General features: G+C 33.4%; 1 protein-coding gene across 3 annotated transcripts; it reads left to right on the forward strand.

Moving 5' to 3' along the window:
* Positions 1 to 11123: 11123 nt before the first annotated feature.
* On the forward strand, positions 11124 to 21240 carry LOC110105661. 3 transcript variants are annotated; one of them, XM_020835256.2, is made up of 5 exons: positions 11124 to 11280; positions 11385 to 11534; positions 20627 to 20922; positions 21001 to 21094; positions 21161 to 21240. In XM_020835256.2, the coding sequence occupies exons 2-5, from the start codon at positions 11435 to 11437 to the stop codon at positions 21223 to 21225; spliced, it is 555 nt and encodes a 184-aa protein (XP_020690915.1). In that variant the 5' UTR covers positions 11124 to 11280; positions 11385 to 11434; the 3' UTR covers positions 21226 to 21240. The 3 variants fall into 3 exon arrangements, with proteins under 3 accessions (XP_020690915.1, XP_028551575.1, XP_020690914.1); XM_020835255.2 differs by having other exon boundaries at positions 11134 to 11293; XM_028695742.1 differs by having other exon boundaries at positions 11129 to 11534.
* Positions 21241 to 21549: the final 309 nt, after the last annotated feature.

Here is a 21549-nt window from a genome sequence, read left to right on the forward strand (position 1 = left end):
TTGCGTAATCCTTTAAAGCCGAATATAAGAAATCAGGAGCAATACTATCATTTTCATCATAATCATGGACACACTTGAAAGTTTGAATAGGTTATTAGACCTATTATAATTGTCCCAATGCTAACCAAGAAGGAGGTTATTTGATTATTTAAAAAACTTCTTAAAAAATTTTAATACCATTTATAGAAAATTAAATCTATGATCCTTAAAATATATAATTATTTGAATATAATTTTCACAAAAGATTTTTTAACCACAAAATATTAAAGTGTGTAAAATAAAATTAAAGAAAATAAAAGAACACCATATTTTATAGTGGTTCGGTCCAACTAGACCAACGTCTACTCTATGAAGACTCCTTCAGGTATTGCACTAAATAATAATGATTCTCCTCTTTCTCTCATAGCAAGGCAGAGAATCCCTTACAATTCTCTCCTACCGACTCGGTGCGATAGAGAACCGTCATATTTTTTCACCCCCCTAGTAAAGATAGAGAATCATCATCCTTTTTTATCCTCCTGGTGAAGTCAGATAACCGTCAACCTTTTTCACCCTCCTGGTGAAGGTAGATAACTGTCATCCTTTTTCATCATCTCTAGTAAAGGTAGAGAATCCATGACCAATATCAAAGAACTTCACTTAAAAGCCTCTAGAGGAGATGTGCAGAAACTTGAAGGAGACAAAGAGATCCACGCTTTGGGCTACCTTGTGAATCCCTCACAAGCTCCTCTCACTTGATTTCTCATACTTCACTCTCACAATCTCTCCCAAACACTCACACTCAATGACCACTCTCATGAGAAATTCACAACAAAGATATTTAGTGACAGTTTTTAGGACTCATTATATAAAAATGACAGGAATACCCATTTAAAAGGTGAAAATTGAAAGAAATTTATCCTACGATTGCATATCGTCTCGTAAAAATCATTCGTACAAATAGTTCAAATTTGTTTATACGAACTGGTACGAACTCACTTCCATCGTCTGTACAAAATATATATCGTCACGTACGAATAGTTCAAATTCGTCTGCACGAACTGACATTGTATTGTATAAATAGTTCAAAAACTGAACAAGTTTGACCGATACGATTGTGTACGAATATATTTCATACTCTGATCGTCGTCTGTATGAACCTTATATTGTACAGTACGAACTAGTAAAATCAAATAATGCTTCGTATGGTACTAATATAGATGAGTCTATTTCGTACTCTAGATATCATCTGTATAAAAGTAATTTCGTATAGTACGAATAGTAAAAAGAAAATTTCCAAGGTATGATTCGATTAACTCCATTCTAGAGGAACATTCATGATAAATCATCTCGTACGATCCCAAAATTATACAATACTATTAATTTAAAAATATAAGTTTTTTACACTCCCATAGTATGTGTGTGCGCGGTTACTCAATTACAATCATACCCTCTCATATTAAAAAAATATGAAAACTACAGACTTCATTATAAGAAATCATAATTTAATATGTCTTGAAGTCTTCAGTAGTTTGTAGTATATATGATTTTTAGAAATGTTAGTATACACACAAAATAAGTATAGAATAAAAAATACTATGAAACATAAAGATGTGATCCATAATATTTATTAATAACAAAAATATAAACTCTTGAGCAATGAGTTGCAACAATCTCCCCTTTTTTTATGATGACAAATATTACTGGTTGAATTTGAAAATTAAGTTTTATCTCTCTCCTAATCTCCCCCTCACAAAAATAATTATTTAAAAATAGGGGAAACTAAAATAATTTTTTTAATACAAAAAAGATAGATAAAATAAAATAAATAAAATAAAAACATCAGTACAAAAAAATTCAACAGTACGTTCTCCCCCTTTGACATTATCAAAAAGAAGAGAAGCACAAAAAATACAAAAGAAAATATTAAAGATTAAACGGATCCTAATATGAAGGTGCTGTTTTAGAAAAATCAGTTTAAATTTCAACAAATTTTCTTAAAATGAGAAAGTAAATTCTTGATTTTATTCAAAAACTAAGTAAGACATGAATTAACAAGGCATAACCGAGAAAGATTAGATATTCATAATTTGTTAATCATAGCTCAGGTTCTATAAAAACTTAAAAACTTTTTAAGTCAACATTTAAATAAAAAAATAAATTAGAAAAGGAAACACTAATCTTTTCAAAACTTATTAAATGAAATATATAATAGAAGATTAATGTAAAAATTGGTTAATAAAAAATCATGATTTTCATGTAAGGTATCTAAAATATCAATAGATATAAAGGTTTTCTTAAGATTTAAAAAATACAAGAAAGGTAAATAAACTTATTGTGGACTCATTTTATAGCTCTTTATTATTTTTTATGCATATTGTATATCTTTTAATTTTTGATATACTTTATGTATTTTTCTAAAATTGACTTCATTGTGCATCTTTTATTTTTTTATACACTTTATATATCTTTTTATATTTGGTGTCATTGCACATTTTTTCAGCTTTGGACTCATTTTGTGCCTCTTTTCTTTTTAATAAATATGTTTCTTTTATGTAATTTTAAAAAGTAAAGTAAACTCATTCTAGTGATAAAAATGAACTACTGAATTAAGAAAATAATGATGTGGATTCAATAACTTGCAAAAAATTCTTATGAGATAAAAATGTGAGGAGATGAAAAAAGTTTAATTTCAAAATCTAATTTATAATTTGATGCAGATTTTGAATCAAAAGTAAAATGACCTAATTAAATAAATTAGATAGAGAGACAAAATTATGAGTTTTCTCTCTTTGTCTATTTTTAGAGAAGTCAACCACTACTTACATACAATTTCAAGTAAATAGGAGATAAATTTTTCATTTTTAAAAAAATGATATTAAAAAAGTTATTTGATATTTTAAAGTGTATACAAAATAAAATATGATATATATGTGTTAATTAGAGTAATTTTACAAATGATAGAAATATTATAAAAAAAATCTTAAAGAAAAACAAAAAAAAAATAATAATAATAATTAAACACATTCACAAAAGAAAAAAAAAATACATATGCTTATTAACAACACACAAATAAAACTTTAAACATCATCCTAATATAATTCTGATTTGATGATTTAGAAGCTAAGTATGTCCAAGAGATTTTTTGTTTTTTATCATTTGCCCTTATTGTAATTTACTTATTTTTATCTTTTACTATTGCATGAAAAGTTTTTAAATTCGGACACTCATTTTTCTTATGTCGGGTTTCCTACACCCAAAGTAAACTGCTTTAGAGGAATTCTTAACTTCCTTACAATTTTTATCTTTGTTCTTCTTTTGTTGATGTTGATGCTTGCGCATCAGTAGCTTTTCAAATTTTCTCGTTATCGATGCTATTTCCTTATTTTGATCATCTACTAAGTTGCTTTTCTCCACGTCTTCACTTTTTTGTACTATCATTTTACCTGCATCCAAAAGTCTTTGACTCATAATTTGCTCAAGAGCAATGAGTGAGCTAATTAGATTATCAATAGTATAATTATTCAAATCTTTTGATTTAATTATAATAATGATTTTAACATTAAATTTTTTAGGTAAACATCATCAAATTTTATTTACTTTTTCAAAATTTTAGACTTCTCTACCTATAGCTTGTAATAATATTACTATTTGTGAAAACCTAGTAAACATGTCTAAAATTGTCTCATAAGATTTCATGATAAAGAGTTTATAGCCATGCATAAAAATATTCAACTTATATTGCTTGACTTCACTATTACCTTCGTATGTAGTGCATAAATTATCTTAAGTTTTTTTGCCGGTTGTGCATGTAGAGATTCTCATATAATCTTCAAAATTTAAAATACATAACAAATAATTCATACATTTAGTATTTAACTGAGCATATATTTATTCTACTCTACTCTATTCAGAAAATGAGATATCAATTTTGATTCCATCTATAATATGTGACGGACATAATAACCAGTTTGAATTATATGCCATATTTGATAATCTATTAATTATAAGAAAATATATATTCGATTTTTTTTTAAATCAAATAAATTATTTTCAAATAAAGGTGATCTAGTGATGGAATATCCTTCAATAGTATTACGGTTTCCAAAATTAGCCATAATTATTTTTCAAAAAGTAATCTAAACTTTAATTTTTTAAATTGGCTCTGATACCACTTGAAAGTCCAAATAAGTTGTTAGACTTATTACAATTATCTCAAGGCTAACCAAGAAAGGGTGAATTAGTTATTTAAAAAATTTATTGAAAATTTTTAATGTCATTTATAGAAAATAAAATCTCTGATCCTTATAATATATAGTTATTTGAATATGATATTCATAAAAGATTTTTCAACAAAAAACATTAAAGTGCGTAAATTAAAAACGAGGAAAAAATAGAATAAATGAACATCATATTTTATAGTGGTTCAGTCCAACTAGACCTAAGTCCACTCCATGAAGACTCATTTTTTAGGTATTGCACTAAACAATAGTGACTCTTCTTTTGCTCCACAGTAAGGCAGAGAAGTCCTTACAAACTCTCTCCCACCTACCCGGTACGGTAGAGAATAGTCATCCTTTTTCACCCTCCCTGGTGAAGGTAGAGAACCATTGTCTTTTTTAACCCTCCGGATATTGGCAGAGAATCGTCATCCTTTTTTACCCTCATGATGAAGGCAAAAAATCGTCATCCTTTTTCACCCTCCTGGTGAAGGCAAAAAATCGTCATCCTTTTTCACTCTCCCTAGTGAAGGCAGAGAACCTGTGATCAATATTGAAGAACTTCACTTAAGAGCCTCCACAGAAGATGGACAGAAACTTGAAGGAGACAAAAAGATCATAGATTTTTGGATAACCTTATGAATCCCTCATAAGTCTCCCTCACTTGAACTCTCACAATCTCTCTCAAACACTCACACTCAATGGTCACTCTCAAGAGAAATTAACAATAAAGATGTTTAGTGATAGTTTTTAGGACTCCTTATATAGAAAAGATATGAAAAACATGAAAAATTGAAAATTGCAAGAAAAATGTCCTGTAATCGTATTGCACGATCGCATATCATATAGTACAAATTGTTCAAAATGAACGCATAGTGCCTGTACGAACAGTTTAAAATTATCCTTACGAACTGGTACGAATCCACTTTTATTATCCGTACAAAATGCATATCGTCCCATACGAACAATTCAAATTCATTTATAAGAACTGACATCATACACGATGAATAGTTTAAAAATTGAAAAAGTTTGGCTTGTACGATTGTGTACAAACTCATTTTGTACTCGGTCGTTGTTTATACAAACCCAACTTCCTACAATACGAACTAGTTAAATCAAATCATGCTTCGTTTGGTACGAACATGGATAAGCCCATTTTGTACTTTTGATGTCATCTATATAAAGGTAATTTCGTATAGTATGAACAGTAAAAAAAAAAATTTCTAAGGTATGATTCGATTAACTCCATTCTAGAGGAACATTCAAGGTAAATCACCCCGTATGATTCCAAAATCATATAATATGATTAGTTTAAAAAATATAAGTTTTTTACACTCCCCCAGACTCCCAGTGTGTGTTTGCACAGTTACCCAATTATAATCACACTCTCTCAAACTTAAAAAAAATAAAAAATTACATACTTCATTATTAGAAACCCTAATATAATATATCTTAAAGTCTTTGACAGTTTAGAGTATGATTTTTCTGGAATATTAGTATGCATACTAAACAAGTATATAATAAAATATACTATGAAACATAAAGATGTGAGCCATAATATTTATTATCTTAAAAAATATAAACTCGTGAGCAATGAGTCGAAATAACACTACTGAAGGTTGCAGACAACTTAAGGATGAGATTGAGAGGATGATCTAACAATGATATATCCGACAATTCATCTAAAACCCACATGCTCGAGATGAAGCTGGTCCCACTGGGGGGTGACATCGACAACAATAAAAATAACTATTGAATAATATTCAAATGGTTGATGATATTAAATGACCACGCAATTCGTGCATTTATATTAGTAATACTACTTATCTTATTTCATCGTGTCTCTTTTATGTTAAATAATGTGTCACTTTGATATTCATAATATTTTCGTTTAAGTTAAATAATGTGTTGTCCCCGTACGTATATCTTATGTGTTGAGTATAATATAACTTGTACCTCCCTAAGTTATACTAGGGACTTATTATATTATCTTATATAATACATAAATGTGTTCTGATATTATCACATTTTTTCAAAAGGAAAAAATTTGAAAAAAACAACCGATGAATATAATATTTTTTTTCCATTATTTGATAAATATGCAATCTTTATTGTGTCTCAATCACTGGATGATCAATCCCTGGGGAATTTAATCTGATTTATTCCATACATGTTAATGTCATCAAGCAGGGCTTTGACATACAATATCGGATAGGTCAAACATCATAAGTGGATGTGAATCAAATCTTAAATCATTGATTTGAGAAATACAAAATCTTTATTGTGTTTCAATCACTAGATGATCAATTCCAGGGTGATTTGATTAAACTTCTTTCACACATGTTAACTGTTAGGAAAGTTGGTATTTGCATGTTTTACATTCTTGCAACTTGTATAGTTTTGATGATTCCAAATATTATTATTTTATGTATTGTTATCTCCTAATATTTTTTGGAAGACTTGTTTTTGCTCTTGTGTGTACTAATATTTCAGGAAAATTGAACTCCAGACTACGAAGACTTCAAATCAAATTCAACATGAAATACTTTGTAAATTTGAAGCTTGTACTTTTTATTTGAATTAACTTTAAGAGGAAGTGATTGTAATTGAGTGAATAAATTAATACACACTAAAGGAGATCTTGAAAAAGTTTTGTGCTGATCGTACGGGACAAACATTGTTCGTACGGGACGATCAGATCAGTTATCTCCTTGTAAGAGCAATGGAACGGACAGGAGCTGAACTGAAAAATTTTTTCTAAGTCCTGATCGTCCAGGACGAAACATTTTTGTCCTAGGACGAGTTGCTCTATGTAAAAATTTCGTCCAGATGAAGTCCAGTTCGTCCCATGACGATGGGAACCGAATATGACAGTTTCTGGCAACGTTCTGCAGTTTTCGGAACCGACCTTTGATATAACTGTTCGTATAGGACGAAATTTTTTGTCCTAGGATGAAATTGGTTCATACTGATGCACAAATGGTTCGTACGGGACAGTTTTTTTCATAGTTTGTCCGTACTAACTCAGGTTCATACGGGACGATCCACTGCGTAGAAAAACTTGAAATTAGTAGTTTTTTGGACGGTTTTTCATGTCCTTTCTATATAAGGAGTCCTATAAACTATCACAAGCGCCTTTGGAGTTGTTTTCTCTTGAGAGGGATCATTGCGTGTAAGTGTTTGGGAGAGATTGTAAGAGTGAAGAGTGAGAGATCAAGTGAGGGATTTGTGAGGGATTCACAAGGTTACTTAAAGAAGAAGATCTCTTTGTTTCTGCCCATCTCTTCTGAAGGCTCTCAAGTGAAGTTCAACAACATCGGTCCGGTTCTCTGTCGACACTTAGAGAGTGTAAAAGGATGACAAAGTGTATCTTTGACAGTCATTGTGTCTTTTTTCTTTTGGAGAAAACTAGAAGAGAGAACTTGAAAGGGAGAGAGGAAAGGGTGGAGTTTGGGAGGGAGAAGATCCTTGAAGGGGATTTCAAGGGAGTGTGGAGCGGATATTCACACGGTTGCTCCGACGAACTTGCACCTCAGTATCATCGGATTTAAAAGGTCGGCTTGAGGGAAGTTTTGCCTAGAAGAAGATCTTTTTGGTGTCAAAGAACCCGGCTACTCCACCGCACCACACTAGGGATGATGAAAGTGATTTTGTACAGGCTTCTCCGCCTTGCATTGGGGGAAAAAGGAGATTCACTTTGTGGTATTAGTGCAATACTCAGAGGGTGCCTCCGGGGAGTGGATGTAGGTCAAGGTTTGATCGAACCACTATAAATCTGATGTGTTCTTTCTTAATTTTTTTTCCACATTTAATTTAATTGCAAGTTGTTTACTCATATTGAAAAGTTTATTTTTAAACTTTAAATTTAACTTGCATTAATAATTAAAAAGTTTTCTAAAAATTCAAGAGTAGAAGTATAATTTTTAAATTACCAATTCACCCCCTCTTGGTTAGCCTTTGGACAATCACTTAGGCTTAACATCCTAATTCATATTGAACGAGTTTCAACATTAGCATCATCGAGCAGTGCTCTGACATATAACCATGAATATGTCATACATCCTTAGTGAATTTTCTCGATCTCTTCTCCACAGGTTAACATCATCGAGCAGTGCTAAGACATACAACCTCATATATGTCACACATCCTTGGTGAATTCTGTCGACATCTTCCCCAAGGGAAAACATCATTAAGCAGTACTCTGACCTATAACCTCGGATATGTCATACATCATTGGTGGATTCTCTCGACATCTTCCTCATATGTTAACATCATTTAGCAATGCTTTAATATACAACCTCAGATATTTTATATATCTTTGGCGAATTATATTAACCTACACTTTATTATGCATCGTCAAATTCTCGTTGAACTTCTACCCAATGCCATACTTTTACCTGACGTTGAATTTCTACCAGTCGTCGGACTTTCATTTAGCTTCTACCTGATGCTGAATTTCCACCAGTCGTCGTACTTCTTGAAGGTCTTTTACCCGATGCCAAATTTCTATCATTTATCATACTTTTGTCCGTTATTATACTTTCATCGTAATTCTACCCGATGCTGAACTTCTTTATGTCACAAGACTTTTGCTCATTGCAGGACTTTCGTCTGAATTCTACCTGACGTTGAACTTCCTCCTGCCACTGGACTTCTGCCCATATCTTGGGACTTTCATTAGACTTCTAATCGATGCTGAACTTCCTCCAGTTGTTGGACTTTTGTCCGTTACGAGACTTTTGTCAGAATTTTACCTAACGCTGTACTTTCGACCATCACTAGACTTCTGTCCGTCGTGGGACTTTTATCAAACTTTTACTTGATGTTGAATTTCTACCCGTCGTCAGACTAGTACCTATCACTGGGCTCTCATTGGACTTCTACCCGAGATTGAATTTCCACCCGTCATTGAACTTCTGCCCATCACCGAACTTTCGTCGGGTTTCTACCTAACGTCGAATTTTTACTCATTCCCGGACTTCTTCGCGATGTCGGACTTTCGTATATTTCTAGACTTCCATCGAATAACATCAGACGTCTGCAAAATCTCTCAAAAAAGGAGGAGAAAACTCCTACTCAAAGAGGGGACCTCGACTTAGACAGGGGATACCACTTGAATAAGACTAGAGGAACGCCTCAGTATGAGCAGAGAAGAATGAGGAGGAAATTCCTACTTAGTGAAGGACCCTATACATGCATAGGGGATGCCACCTGAACAGGACTAGATGAATGCCTCAATGTGAGGGAGAGAAGAAGGGGGAGGAAACTCTTACTCAGTGAGGGACCCTAGATCTGCCAAGGGATACCGCCTAAATAGAACTAGGGGAATGCCTCAGATTGAGGAATATAAGAAGAAGGGGGAGGGATCTCCTTCTTATAGAGAGAGGCCGTGGGCCTAAGATATTGCCTGTGCAAGGCTAGGGGAAGGCCTCAATGAGAAACTGTGAAAGTTATGAGAAAAAAGAAAGATAAAAAATATGCATATACAATGCTAATTATACGTAAAAAATATTGTGTTATCTTTTTGTGAGCTAGATATTTATACAATGCTAAGATGTATGATTTTAACTCTATCACCGCGTATGCTCTATCCTGCAACAATAGTGATCGAATTATTTTAATTATAATTTTAATAAATAATACATAGAATTCCCTATCCAATGACTCCAATAACATCAAATTTGGTGAAAGAATGGATTTATTGTGAGATTTTAAAGTTTCTAAGCTTTTTTGGATTTTTTAAATCCAATTTCAATCATTATCCGTTGGTATAAATCATTGGGACGATCACAAATTGATCGTCTCATTGAGATGATCGCAATGACACATAGTTCAATCCAATCCGAGCCCAAATGAGCCCAAATCAAAGGATCAAAGCATACTAGAAAGTTTCAGAGTATTACTTGGATGATTAAATGATATTCAAATATGACACGCTTATAGTCAAATCAAGCGGCTCGACGAGATGAATCCAACGAGCCCAAGAACTTCAAATTAAAACTCATCAAAGCACTTAAATGTTCAATAAATGAGTCATGATCAAGGGTGTCAATATCGGTCGTATGTTGGAACACTCTCAATTTGCCATTGATCTTCTTTATATTTACTAGCCATGATACTCTAAAAAATTTGTATAGAGACCTTCATTCTTCATATGGGAGGAGGAGAAAAGAGAAGAAAATTTTGGAGCTCTACTGTCACCGAATTTCTTCTCGACCATCGACCGTTGCCAAACTTCTGCCCGTTTATAGGCCACCACCGAATTTCTTCTCAACCACTGATCATTGCCGAACTTTCACCGATTCGTTGGCCACTATTTTATTTCTTCATGACCACCGACCGTCATCAAACTTCGACTCGTTCATTTGCCACCATCGATTATTTTCTCGAACATCAACCATCATTAGACTTCCACATGTTCGTAGGGCATCGACAGATCTCCAATAGCTGCCCAACCTCTACTGAACATTTTCCTAACTATTGTCACCATGTTTCTAACATCTGTCATTTATTCGAGCTCAAAAACGCCCATTTGAAGTTTGACAAGATCTTCAACATATTATATTTAAATTGTCCTTGATTTGAAGGATGAGCCAACTTTTGTGATCTTTTCAAACAATAGTAGAACATTTCAACGGGACAATGCCTTGTGATTTTCCTCTTTTTGATATTTCACGTAAATTTTTTAATATTTCTTTATCATCTTAATAACATGTTTGTGTGTTAAATTTTTGTGCTCTCTATCTCCACGAATTATTCAGTCCCCAACAGAATTAATTAAATTAAATTAAGTTGCAATTAGATAAAAAATAATCACGAATTCATTAGCTTATGCATAACAAGCAGTCTGCCGTCGTAACCTGCTTCGCACGTGCAAGCCACGTCGCATATATGTGCCATCTCTTGAGCGCGGACGGAATAAATGTGTAATCCGTGACCTATGAGTCAAATACGTGAGCCGTTTTGTACTATTTCGGTATTTCCACAGAGCACGGCCGGGCATTGGCGGTCGCTTCTTCGCTCTCGTTAACGGCGGTCGATTAGGGCAGCTTGGTGGATCGCTCTGCGATATCGATTCTCAGTATGATTCTTCTGTAATATTCTGCCACTTATTTCCGCGATCTGTTCAAGTCTGAATTGCATCAAATCCTGAATTATAAGCTGTCAACATATCGCTCAAGCTAGGTTTCTCAATTTGATAATGTAAAGTCTTGGTGTCTGGAGATCTGTCACATATGAGGGGCCCCACGAAGGATCTCTCCATTTTCGATTTCAAAGCAGATGAGCCGAATAAGGCGGACGAGAAGTTGAGCAAGTACCATTTTTTGGAATCTTGTAAGTCATTTTGTGACTGAAATTCGAAGTAAAACATGTATTGCAACTTCTTTTTTTTATATGCGCTACTTTCCATGAATGCTTGTCTTTCTCAGATATGGGTGAGGCTCGATTATGTCAATTTTGACAGATGATCGAATGCTTTGAAACGCATTATTTCTGTTTTGCATGTATCAATTGATTAATTGTGAGTTCATATCTGTTAATTGATAATCTTCAAGGTTTAAGGCAGAGAAAACCTTTGATGCCTAAGAGAAGAGGACTTTTTTGATGGAATGCTAAATACGCTAGTTGCCAAACGTATGGAACAATTTTTTTGAACCCACATGGCTAGCGCATGATATGCAAGTATAATATGTGTCTGTGTGCGCACTAATCGAGTGACCTTTTTTTTGAACAATGTGTGCCACTTAATGGGTTTTATTTAAACAATCATATTTCTTACAACTCTTAAGGGTTTATTAGTTATTCATGCTAGGTTATAGTGGGATTTGAGTATTAAAACATAGCTCTAATTTAGGGAGCTTTGTACCATGACCATCTATTTTGAGGGTATCTGTGTGTTAATTGCGGGGCTTTTTCCTGCACAATGTATGGTAGGGGTTTTATCTTGAACTTTTATCTTGCTTGCAATCATCTAAGGTCTATTAGTTAACAATTTTGATTTTTAGAGAGACTTGGCTATGAAAATGTAGTTTTAAGTGAGGAAGCTTTGTGATGTTACTAGGATTTAAGGTTTGTAACTTTGTCTTTTGGTTAGGTTGTGTGAGAACTCAATGAGCTTTTTCTAGAAAGATCATATTTCTAGCAATTGCCTATGGTTTATCTGTTAATCAATCTTAGTTATTAGGGACCTTTGATTGTGGCAACATAGCTTTAAGTCAGGGAGCTTTGTGTTGTGACTACATGCATTGGGTTAGGGAGTTTTTTATGACCATTAGTATTGAGCCATTAAGCTTGCTTGGACAAGTAGATTATTTGAGTTAGGGAATTATATTTTTGGCATGAAGGTATGATTGTTAGCAACTTCGGGTTATAACAGCCAAGGAGCTTACCAAAAATGAAAGACTAAAGGGATATGGTTTGTTGAGCAAGCTTTAAACAACTCAGGAATTTTCGGCAACTCGGAGGCTTAGCTCCAAGTTGATTGTCAATACCTTATTTCCATTAATCTATGTTGGAGACCTTAGCTTGAGTTGGTTTTTCAATATCTTATTGAAGCAAATATTTGTTTAAGCATGGGCATAGTTCGCTCAGAGTGTTTTGAAAAGATTTAGCATTGGCTTTTCTTTTACCAATGATCATATGCCTCATGTATCAACTCGAGTAGTTTTGTATGTATATGCTTTGCATACTTCTTGATTTAAATTTGATTGGTAAAAGGGGATAAGTGCATTGAGAGTACTATGAGAAAAGGGAATTCATGGAGACTAGAAGGTATGTTAAAGAAAATTGTAACAACTTAGACTGTGCTATATGAATTTAAGCATTGGGAAACAAAGATGTCTCTAATAAACATAAATCATGTGGTAGAAATGGGAATATTTAGATGGATGTTGGATAAAATAAATAGAAATGAGAAATGATTAAATTAGAGAGTTTGTGCAAGTATCACCTATATTGTAAATAAGGTTATTATCATGTATAAAGGAAGGTAGAAGATTAAAAAATAAGCATAGTAGTTCAAGTTTATGTGAAAGAATGGTTATGAAAAGATGCAAAAGAATGGTAATGAAAAGGTGCACATGAAAGGAGTTAGGGCACGGAGCACAATTTAGCACTGTCAATCATCTTGCTCGATTTCAAGTTATGAAAAACTCACAAGTTCGGATAAAATTTAGTAGTACATTGATGGTTACAGGCCAATTTGCTAATGGACAAAATATTACAATCCAAGTTTGGAACATACAGGATAGAGTTGAGATGCAACCATCAACAATATGAACAAATGAGTGGCTGGCCACTACTTGGCTTGTAATTTTGGGGAGGGGCAGCATCTCTTGTCATGTGATCAGAAGCACCAGTGTGGACTATCCATGGCCTCATTTCTCTTCTGTTAGTAGTGAATGCATTATGTGAATATGTTTGAGCAACCAAACCTACCACTACCAATTTGACTAAATAATTTATGCAACAAATCCATCTTTTCTTTCCTATATGGGCTAGGCTCAGGAACAGGAGCACTCTCAAAGTTGGGAGCCACATGTGCTTTGCTGTCTCTATTAAACCATGGCTTTTGTTTCCAATCAGATGGTTTGCGATGGATCTTCTAGCAACTCTCGTTGTAACAACCTGGTTTCTTGCATTAATCACATCAAGGCTTTTCCGTTTTTGATGATCTCCATTATTACTGTTAGATGATCGAACAAAAAGGGCAGATACATCCAACATTTATGCGGGTTGTTCTTTAGATCCCATCATCACTTTCTTTTTACTTTCTTCATGCCTAATCTTTGAGAAAGCCTCCCTAAGATTTGTTAGTGGCTTAATGCACATGATTCGAGCTCGAACATCATTCAACTCCTTATTAAGTCCTAAGAAAAAATTGAAAAACCTTTTTAAATCCACAATTTGCTTGTATATTATTGCATCTTTTGGACATGTTTATGAGTGAGTTCCAAGTAACTCAAGTTGTTGCCAATATCGTGTGAGTGTGTTGTAATACCGAGTAACATACTACTCTCCTTAGCAGAAGTCATTAAATATTTATTCAACCTGAAATAGCTCTGAAGTATTTTCAGAGCTGGAATAGGTCTCTTTAGCCGTAGGGGTGTCAATATTTGACCCGACCTGAAACCCGACCTGAAACCCGACCCGGACTCTAACCGAAAAATTCTGGGTTCGGGTCAACCCGTTTGACATATGGGTCGGGTTCAACAAGTCGACCTGTTTCAAAAACTGGGTTGGGTTCGGGTTGACCCGGAAACCCGAAAGTGACTCTGGTTGACCTGTTTAGAAAACCCTGCTGGGTAACCCAGCCTACCATTGTGTCGCAGCTATTCCGCTCGCGCAGTAGTTTGTCTGCTCGCACCGTAGCATAGGCACAACCCGCACGCAGTTCCGCACGTCTGTAGGTGGCCCAATTCGTCCTAACTTTGATGTCCGCGTAGGTGTAGCCCACACATGCGGCATGAGCAGAGCGGTGCCGCACTTCCACTGCTATACGACCTAGCCACACTGGCTGCACCTGCAGCTGCCCCAGGCCCAGCCTCTAGCCAAGCTGTGCGACCGACGCTCACCCTAGGCTTCGCCGTGCTCTGCCAAGCTCCTTCTGCACGCTAGTGACTGCATCCGTTTCGTGTTCGCGGGTCATGTTAGGTCAACCCGGTAACCCGTGCGGGTCGGGTCTAGGTTGGTTTTCCTGACCCGTTTACAAAAATGAGGGTGGGTTCGGGTCAACCCTTTTAAATCCGGATCAATCCGGGTTCGACCCGAACCCGACCTGCGGACCCGTTTTGACACCTCTATTTGGCTGCATACCATATTTCTTTTGTAGTTCCAAACAATAAGAAATTTTCACCTATGTCATTGTTCATGGAATTAATAAGCTTTGATATAATCACACTATTTTCAATCTTTCACTTTCTAAAACCTCTATCTTAATCTTTGTCATGGCGGCCACTCTCGTGAGATACTTATCCTTTCTCTAATCACAAATGAACATCAATGAAGATTGTGAATACTGCAAATAATTATGGCCATTAAAATTGTATCATGATATGAAAATTGGGGAAGAATCACTACCATCAATGTTTGAAATTTCTGAACTGCTTCTTGATTATGGTATCGTGATGCAAAGTATTTGTGATGAGCCATTTTGTATTGCAAATAAGATGAGGGAGAAGAACAAATAAGCTTGTTGGAAAAATAGAAGAATAAGGTTGGGATGAACATTGACTAGAGAGAATCAGTCAGAGTAATTGACCTGAGAAACAGAGAAGAAGCAACTAGAAAGATTATGCCAGACAAAGGCGGCCTGAAAGGATTAGGGTTTAGAGAATTAGCTCTAATACCATGAGAAATTTCTTAATTGATTATTCTTCTTCATTATTCAAAAAGCAGTACTACATTTACACATATATACTAAAAAATGTTTGATAAAGGAAAGAACTAATTAGCTTAATTCTTTTCCAAAAATTAGGAAACATAATCATTGAAGAATAATTTTTTTTTTAAAATTAGGAAACAAAATCATAGGAGAAGATCACAATCGATCTCTCTTTTCATTCCTAAGATACTTTCCTAAAATAAAAACAGAATCATACTAGAAGATCACAATCGATCTCTCATTTTATTCCTAACAATACTTTCCAAAAATAAATTTCCTAATTTTGAGTTTCAAATAAAATAAATTTCAAAAGATTTTTCATTGTTTACTTTCCATAAACATATGTAATCAAGCTAAAACTGCTGATTTAATGCTGAATTAATGAGAAAAAGTATTATTCAGATAGTACATTGAATCCATCAAACATATGCGTGGAGCAATTTCTAACATCAGAGTTATATTTCAGGTAATGAAAATCTCCAATTAAAGTGTGAATGTGCTAGGGATCTAATAAGAAGGATTCTCAAGATCAAATTGTGGTGGTAATGAATACCAATATATCGATGGTGTAATGAGAGGTTGGCATTTAAAATTATATTATTTAAGAAGAGCTAAACACCAACTATTTTTTGTAATCAACTAGATAAGAATTAGCATTTTGTGTTATTGACTGTTCTTGAAAGAATGCTCAGCTAGATGTGCAGTAAAATTTGAAGTCGTAAATTGTCAAAGTACTATATTAGAGAAAGTGTACGTTAAAATTTATTGAGATTTTGTAATAGATTGATTGAGTGGTTTATCGAAGCAATGTGAATGGATCCAATTGGACAACCTGTTATTATATCACCGAGTGCTTAATTAAAATGACTGACAAAAGACTGTAAACCTGAAATGAAGAAGTCACGTTGAAACTGCTGCAGATTTTGTAGTACCGGTGTTAATTTCTTTTGGATGGCATCACTGATATGCCTTTTTTGGCCATTTGCTTTGCCTTCGAGTTCCTGAACATGCTCCTAATTGTTTTTAGGTGTTTGGCATGCTATTTTTTTCATGATTGATAAGAACAATTCTTTTGGAATGAATTCAAATCATACATCTTATTACATCCTAAGGATGGCTCATTAGCAAAATTTTAGAATAACTTATGATTGATTTGTTATTTTCTTTCTTAAAACATCTCAGCTAGTGGGAGCTACTGAACGTGTTAAGGCGCAAAGGGCCGCACTATCAGAAAGTGATATGCAATTTTACTTTATGATACTTTTCAAAGATGGATAATGAATGACTTTTTGCAATGATTTTAAGCTGTGAACTAGTCATGATAAGGGGATCAAACGTTAAACTCTGAATGACTACATGTACAACAACAACAAGCCTTTATCTCACTTGTGGGGTTGGTTACATGAATACTTTTTCTCCATTGTATCTTGCTAAGAGTTAAATTCTCATTTAAATCTAATAAAAAAAGAACATTTCTAATGTTTTCTAACAAAATCTTTTTAGGTCTACCTCTATCTTTCTTAACATAAGCCAAATCTAAGACATGTACTTTCCTAATCGGGTCATCGGAAGGCCGCCGTTTGATGTGACCAAACCATTTGTGACGTCTCTCTCTAATCTTATCTTCCATTGGAGCTACTCCAACCTTTTCATGTATATGCTCATTTCGTATCCTGTATCTAATAGTAAAGCCACTCATCCACCTGATCATCCTTATCTCTATTCTCTTCATCACTTAACTTAATACTATGCTTCTCTTTTAATGGCCAACATTTTGCACCATAAAGCATTGCAGGTCTCACCACCATCTTATATAATTTTTGCAAAGTTTGAGGGGGACTTTTCTATCACACAACAAGCCCAATGCATTTCTCTACTTCCCATCTTAAATTCTACTAATAATATCCCCATCTATTTCACCATCACCGTGAACAATAGACCCAAGATATCTAAAATGTGTACTCTTATTAATGACTTGATCATCCAAAATTTCAATTCCTCCACTAGATCTATTACTACTAGAATTACACTCGATATATTCAGTTTTAGATCTATCAAACGAAAACCTTTAGACTCTAAGGTTGACCCCCATAATTCAAATTTACCTTCAACTCCCTCTCTAGTCTAATCAACAAGAGAATATCATCCGAAAAAAGCATACACGTGGTTACAACCTCTTGCAAATGTCTAGTGAGTACATCCATGACTAAGGAAAAAAGATATGGGCTTAAGGCTGATCCTTGATGTAATTTAAGTGAAATAGGAAAATGCTTGGTCAAACCACCTTGTGTTTAAACTCAAGTAATAACTCCTGCATACATATCCTTAATGACTTGAATATAAGCATTATTAACCCCCTTCTTTTTAAGAACTCTCAATAGCACTTCTCTTGAAACTTTATTATATGCTTTCTCTAAATCAATTAATATCATATGAATATCTTCATTGTTATGTTTACACTTCTCCATCAAACCTCTCAATAAATGTATAACCACCATAGTTGACTTACCTGGCATGAATCTAAATTGATTTTGAGAAACATTAATTTCACGTCACAACCTATGCTCCATAAATATCTCCCATAGTTTTAAAATATGATACATTAATTTAAATCCTCTATGATTCATACAATCACGTGCATCACCTTCATTTTTAAAAATAGGAATCAATACACTCATTCTCTACTCATCTGGCATCTTTTTTGTGTTTAAAATATTATTAAAAAGTTTAGTAAACCAAAAAATTCCTTCATCTTCTAAGCATTTCCACACCTCTATTGGAATATTATAAGGTCCACAACTTTTTCACACTTAATTTTCTTTAAAATATCTCTAACTTCGATTTTACTAGTACGTCGATATAAACAAAAATCTTTATTTTTATTGAGGGTGCCAAGGTCACTAATGTCAATCAAATTTCACAATCTTCATTGAAATGTTTAGCAAAATATCTCATCTATCTTTGTTGAATATCCTCTTCTAATAAAAACACTTCTTGATCTTCATCTTTAATGTACTTCACTTGAAATAAATACTTAATACTTCTATTTATTTGCTTGACTAATTTATACATATATCTTTCGTCCTCCTTAGTATCTAATCTATTATATAAATTATTAAAAGCTAAAATTTTTGCATTGCATATTACTTTTTTAGACTCCTTGCATTCTTTTTTATATCCATCACAATTATCAGAATTTTTACATACAAACCAATTTTTATAACAAATCTTCTTATTTTTGATATTTTCTTTCACATTTTGATTCCTCCACAAATTATTTTTACTATTTGGAGCTTTTCACTTAGGTACTTTAAGTACATCTTTTGCAATATTCTTAATATTAATAGCTACTTTTCTTATATAACATTAGCTTCCTCACGCACAGACATAATCTTAAGTTCTAAAATCTTACTCTAAAAAATATTTTTGTTAATATTCTTTAAATGCCAACATATAATCCTAGAATAACATTTTACTATATATTTTTATTTTTTTTTCTTTTCATCTCAAAATCCAAAACTAACAAGCGATGCTAGGTATATAAACTTTCATTTAGAATAACTTTACTATCTTTGCAATCTAAACAATCTATTTTTCTTCGAAGAAAATAATCAATCCGAGTTTTACTATTTCCATTATTATAAATGATGAGATGCTCATCTTTTTTCTAAAATAATGTATTAGCAATTACAAAATCATAAACTTTAGAAAGTTCAATATGATCTTACTACCTTCATTAGTCGATCCAAACACATAGTCATCATGAATATTTTTAAAATAATCTACTTCTCTACTAACATGTCCATTTAAATCTTCTCAATTAAAATTCTTTTTCAAGAGATATTTTTGTATTCATTCTTCTAAGTCATTCTAAAATTTTAATTTTTAACACATCCAAATCTACTTGAGAAGCATAAGCACTTAGAATATTAATAATTTTAACATTAACAACAATCGTTAAAGCTATAATTCTATCTTCATTTCTATTAATTTTTATAACATTATCCTTTAAACTCTTATCTATAATTACATATACATCATTTCTATTATGACTCATACCAGAATGCCATAGTTAAAATCATAAACTATCAGTCTCTTTAGCTTTCATTCCTACCCATTTAATTTCATGAATCCATAGAATATTTATCTTCATATGAATCATAATATTTTCTTAATTTCATTAATTTGCCGGTAAGGGACTTATATTCCAAGTTTCTACCCTAATTTTAATTTCATTGACTAGCTTCTTTACCTACACCCATCCATGATGTGGGAACCCTTGCTTATTTAACACTGCACTTGGGCACCAGTGCAGTGACCATTACACACTTGTCACTGTATTCAGGCCATACAACGCTTTGCTTCTAGGGAATACTCTGACATTAATACAATGAATTAAAGAATTCATGTCATGATTATTCGACAAGTTTTACGCTGACTGTCGACTACCTAATGCAACCCTCAACTTTTCTCATTCAGGACTTGGGACCTGACAATGACAGTGTTAAAGGAAAAAAAAGTTGAACTTGTCATGCCAAGTTATTAACCATTAAAATCTCAGTATTTGTGACTCGTTTCACATTTGTCTCTTGCTTTCGCTTTGTTCCTCTGTTTTTTCTATCACTTTTCACAGAATAGTTCTTTGGCTTTTTAATTTAGTTATCTACCGCAGCGTCTTAAGCACAGCAATGGAAATATCCTACATAATTTTTTTGGTGCTTTTCAAAGATTTATAATTACAAAATAAAGACGTAATGACGTAATTTACTGGTAAAAGGAAGTCTAGAGCTTCAGAGGGGTTCAACGTATGTGAAAATTATTTCTGTGAGTGCTTTCCATTTGAAATTCTTTCTTTCTGATAGAAGAAACTCTAAACTGGCAATGTTCAGAAACTTCCTAAAATGCCCATCATTTCAGTATTTTTTTCCTTTTTTTTCCATGCTCCATGTTAATCAATTTTTTTTTCAACTTTGATGCCACTTAATTTTAGCAGACTAGAGTTAAAGTTTTTTTTTTAAATTTTATTTTTTATTTTTTTTTCTAGTCACAACGGGCTCTTTTCCATTGAAGCAACCAGATTTATCCGACCTACCACTAATTGATTTACATGAAGTTGGTAGTCCCGTGAGATTTACACCAGGGAGAAATGTGGCTTCTGCCGAGGAGAAATCTGAGTTGGATGATTTTAAGGCTTGCTCGAGAAGCTATCATAAACATACAAAAATATGCAATAGTGATTTTAGACCTGAAAGTTTTGTCCAAGAAGGTCTTGTAATGGCAACTTCTACGAACCTTGTTGATTCAGCTTATGATGATGAAGACTCTGAGCTTCAGTCTTCGGTATGCTTCATCCTGCTATTAACTTAGAAAGTAGTCAATGCCACTTTTTTTCTTAACCTGATCATGGAGTTTTTGCAGGTAGTACCTTTAAATTTGATGTCAGAAGAAGAAGAAAACTTCACATCAGCGTCTGAAGATTCATCAATTAGCGGGGATTTTCCCGAGAGTGATGGTAAGCTGTTATTTTTCGTTTAAATGAAATATTTGTGGTTCACTAATCATAGTTTTGCCATTTTAGGTCTTCCAGAATGCGCAGGGGAACTATGCCATGCTGCTTGTGAAAAGATGGTTAGCTTTTTCTGAAACTTTACTTCATTGAAAGAACAACCAATTGATGCTGAGTTTAATTAATTTGGTGGTTCTATGACATTTTGTTAATGTTTAATACTATAATTTTGTTAGTGCCTATGAGAAAAGTTTTCTACGTTTATGCATAAAATTGGAGTACAAATACTTTACCTTTTACATTTGTTGTTCATGTTGTTATGAATTTTATGGCTTAGTTGTTCTTGCTTCCTCCACTGTCTTCTATTTCTATTTTTCCGTACTTTTTTTTTCTCGCATGAGGGTTTACTTCAAAATTTGCTTACTGAGCAACATGCTGCACGTAATTTGGTTAGAGATGGT

This window comes from Dendrobium catenatum, unplaced genomic scaffold (assembly GCF_001605985.2).
Source record: "Dendrobium catenatum unplaced genomic scaffold, ASM160598v2 fragScaff_scaffold_671, whole genome shotgun sequence".
Lineage (NCBI taxonomy): Eukaryota > Viridiplantae > Streptophyta > Magnoliopsida > Asparagales > Orchidaceae > Dendrobium > Dendrobium catenatum.

Excerpts from the sequence above, each read along its gene's own strand:
- LOC110105661 (XM_020835256.2), top strand. The coding sequence starts at position 11,435 with ATGAGGGGCCCCACGAAGGATCTCTCCATTTTCGATTTCAAAGCAGAT. Across the intron at positions 20,923-21,000 it reads ACTCTGAGCTTCAGTCTTCG|GTAGTACCTTTAAATTTGAT; the intron begins GTATGCTTCATC and ends GAGTTTTTGCAG. Across the intron at positions 21,095-21,160 it reads GGATTTTCCCGAGAGTGATG|GTCTTCCAGAATGCGCAGGG; the intron begins GTAAGCTGTTAT and ends TTGCCATTTTAG.